The sequence below is a fragment of the Montipora capricornis genome, chromosome 2 (assembly GCF_036669925.1).
Source record: "Montipora capricornis isolate CH-2021 chromosome 2, ASM3666992v2, whole genome shotgun sequence".
In the NCBI taxonomy this organism is placed as follows: Eukaryota; Metazoa; Cnidaria; class Anthozoa; order Scleractinia; family Acroporidae; genus Montipora; species Montipora capricornis.
In genome coordinates this window covers 53,077,275-53,079,774 of record NC_090884.1, presented here as the reverse complement: position 1 = coordinate 53,079,774, position 2,500 = coordinate 53,077,275, and the positions used below count along the sequence as shown (strand labels likewise).

The window sequence follows — 2,500 nt, the reverse complement described above, 5'->3', positions numbered from 1 at the left end:
TTGTGGAGGCAAAACATTTCCCGGGAAAGTGGCTTATACGGTCATTGGGGAATCTATTTGTGAATAACTCAATAATTTTTCTCTGGATGCCTAGCATCAAAGGTTAACTTATGAAACGTCAGCATTTGATTAGAGACCTTTACTTCATGAAATCAGGACAGGCGTTTTTGGGTGGCAAACGAATTGCTTTAAATCCAGGCTCCTTTTAAGTTACCCGACATTTTCAATCAGTGTCGTGTAAAATGTAAGCAAACAGATAACTCTGCTTTCCTCCATATTGTATGTCGAAACCTCGTCCGCTCTTACTTAAATACGCCAGCTCTGTAGGTGAACAGCAGTAGCCTCTTTAGAAAGTAAATATGTCATTGCGTCTCTCCTACAGCACTTTAGAAGCTCCCATTCACCCTTCCTGGGGAGGGATTTCCTACTATTGACACGTCGGGCGTTGCTGCCAGGAGAACACTTCCAGCCGGAGAACATCGGGAAAGATTCGAACTCTACAACTCTTATCCCCAAAAATCATTACCCTCTTAATAACCGAGGGCCCAAGGTCGTGGTAGTACGAACCGAAGGGCCAATCTTCCCCATTGCGATCCCGAGAAAGTGAGGTTAGTAAGTTGTTTATTATATGTATGGGTTATTGACCAAGCGTGAGGTCAAGATGACTGGATATTGGCCAAGTTGGTTTGTACTGTCGTGATGGAAAATTTAAATTCCGCTTTTCGAAAACTTTTTGAGTTTCGCTCAACTTGAATTAGCCGGGAGAGAGAGAGAGAAAAAAAAAGGAAACGGACCGTTTCCAAGGTAATGGTCCGTGCTGTAAAATCCCGACCGAAAAGCAACCAATCAGAGTACTTTATTTAGAATTGCTTGCTATATAATATGGAGCTTAAGCACGCGCGTTTTAGAGTCGCGGACGGCAACCGGAAGTGAGCTGTTTTCTCATTTAAGTTGTCTTCACACAACCACATTTACCTTGCTAAGTATCTTTTCTCCATTAGGGATGATAAGTATAAGAATCTGGGAGACACCACCGGCCTGCCACGCAAATTGTTCTCTTCCGGTTGCCGTCCGCGTCTCAAAAACGCTCGAGCTTAAGCTCCCTTTTAATCATGCTTACCCGACTGAATAAAGCGATAAGCATTTTCCTCATGAGCTCCAGTAAGTTGATCAGTGTTTATTAGGTAATCTAAGACGTAGACATTCGGAGCAAGGTATATCATAGTTTGTTCTCCACACCCCGAAGGCATGCGGAAGAACTTCTCCAGACCACCCTCGATAGTTGTATTGACAACAGGACCAAGAAGATTTCCTAAAGAGAGAAAACAGACAATAAATTGCTTACCATGGAATATGAAAGGTAAGTCAATTTTAGTGAGCCCTACCGGAAAATTTCATAACTTTCGAAAAGTCTGAAAAGTTTGCTAGAAATTTCCAACCATAATTACCAAAAGGAAAAACTTTTCCCAAGTTTATCTACTTTCCAAGGTCTCTTCAAGTAAATTTGAGAGAATCTTGCAAACAGTCGACGCCGATTCCGAGGAATTTCCCGGTCATTTATTAAAATAAATCAGAAAAGCATGCGGATTGGTATGATTTCGATAACGTGGCCGCGCGAAAGCTGGAACGAGGTCAAAAGAAAATGTGAAGGGACAGGGGTAAGTGGAAAATGTGAAGGGACAGGGGTAAGTGGTTTCTTTTGACCTTGGTCCATCTTACCGAAAACACACCAAACCGCCTTCTCTAGCATCTAATCCATTGAGACAACCCAGCACTAAAAGAAAAAAATCAACAGCCCATACTTAAGCCGATGAAGGCGCTAGTAGGGTCCTCGTATTTAAAGGACAACAGTCAAATAAACATATCACCGTCATAAATTAGCTGGATGGACATAACTAGTTGGCTTAAGCGAGGTAAAGTTCAAATCCGGGATTCCATCGCGTAAAGCGGTCATCTGCGTACAAATTTACTGTTCTATTCGGTTTTATTTCTTGCAATGAAGGCTTTACGGAAAATGAACTCTAAGACGAAAAATGGTTTGAGTATCGTGTTGAGATTTACTTCTAACAAACCGTTTTAGAGATTTCCCCGTTTTAAAGATGCCCCATTTTAGATATTTCTCGTTTTATAGATATCCCGTTCTACGGAGATTCTCAAACAGTTTTGGACATCCCCCGTTCTCCATTCCCAATTCCTCGAATACCATTACTCATTTTTCGTTTTCCCTTTCTTTTTTTTAGAGATAGCCACAAAACCGTAGGAATGTTTTCTATACAAAAAATTATACCTGTCAAGTAAATCACAGCTTCAACTGATCCAGGAACTGCTTCTTTTGGGTACGTGATATTTATAATATCCAGCTGACCGTTATTTCCAACTTGAGCTAAAAGAGAACGAGCCCATACGATTTTTCTGTAACTTTTTGACTTTGAAAACACTGTGCAAACTTCTGTTCGTTTCAGCATCGTGTTTTCATTTCCTCCCCAACAAAAATTCCTTA

General features: G+C 41.0%; 1 protein-coding gene across 3 annotated transcripts in view; it reads right to left on the bottom strand.

The window, feature by feature from the left end:
• The window catches only part of LOC138027496 (complement C3-like), a 92,797-nt gene that overhangs the window by 26,951 nt on the left and 63,346 nt on the right, over nucleotides 1-2,500 (bottom strand). For all 3 annotated transcript variants that reach the window (XM_068875060.1, XM_068875066.1, XM_068875055.1), the window contains exons 28-29: nucleotides 2,288-2,383; nucleotides 1,121-1,312 (exon numbers count right to left, since the gene is read on the bottom strand). In XM_068875060.1, coding sequence (XP_068731161.1) covers nucleotides 1,121-1,312; nucleotides 2,288-2,383 — 288 coding nt within the window. The remainder of the gene's footprint in view (nucleotides 1-1,120; nucleotides 1,313-2,287; nucleotides 2,384-2,500) is intronic.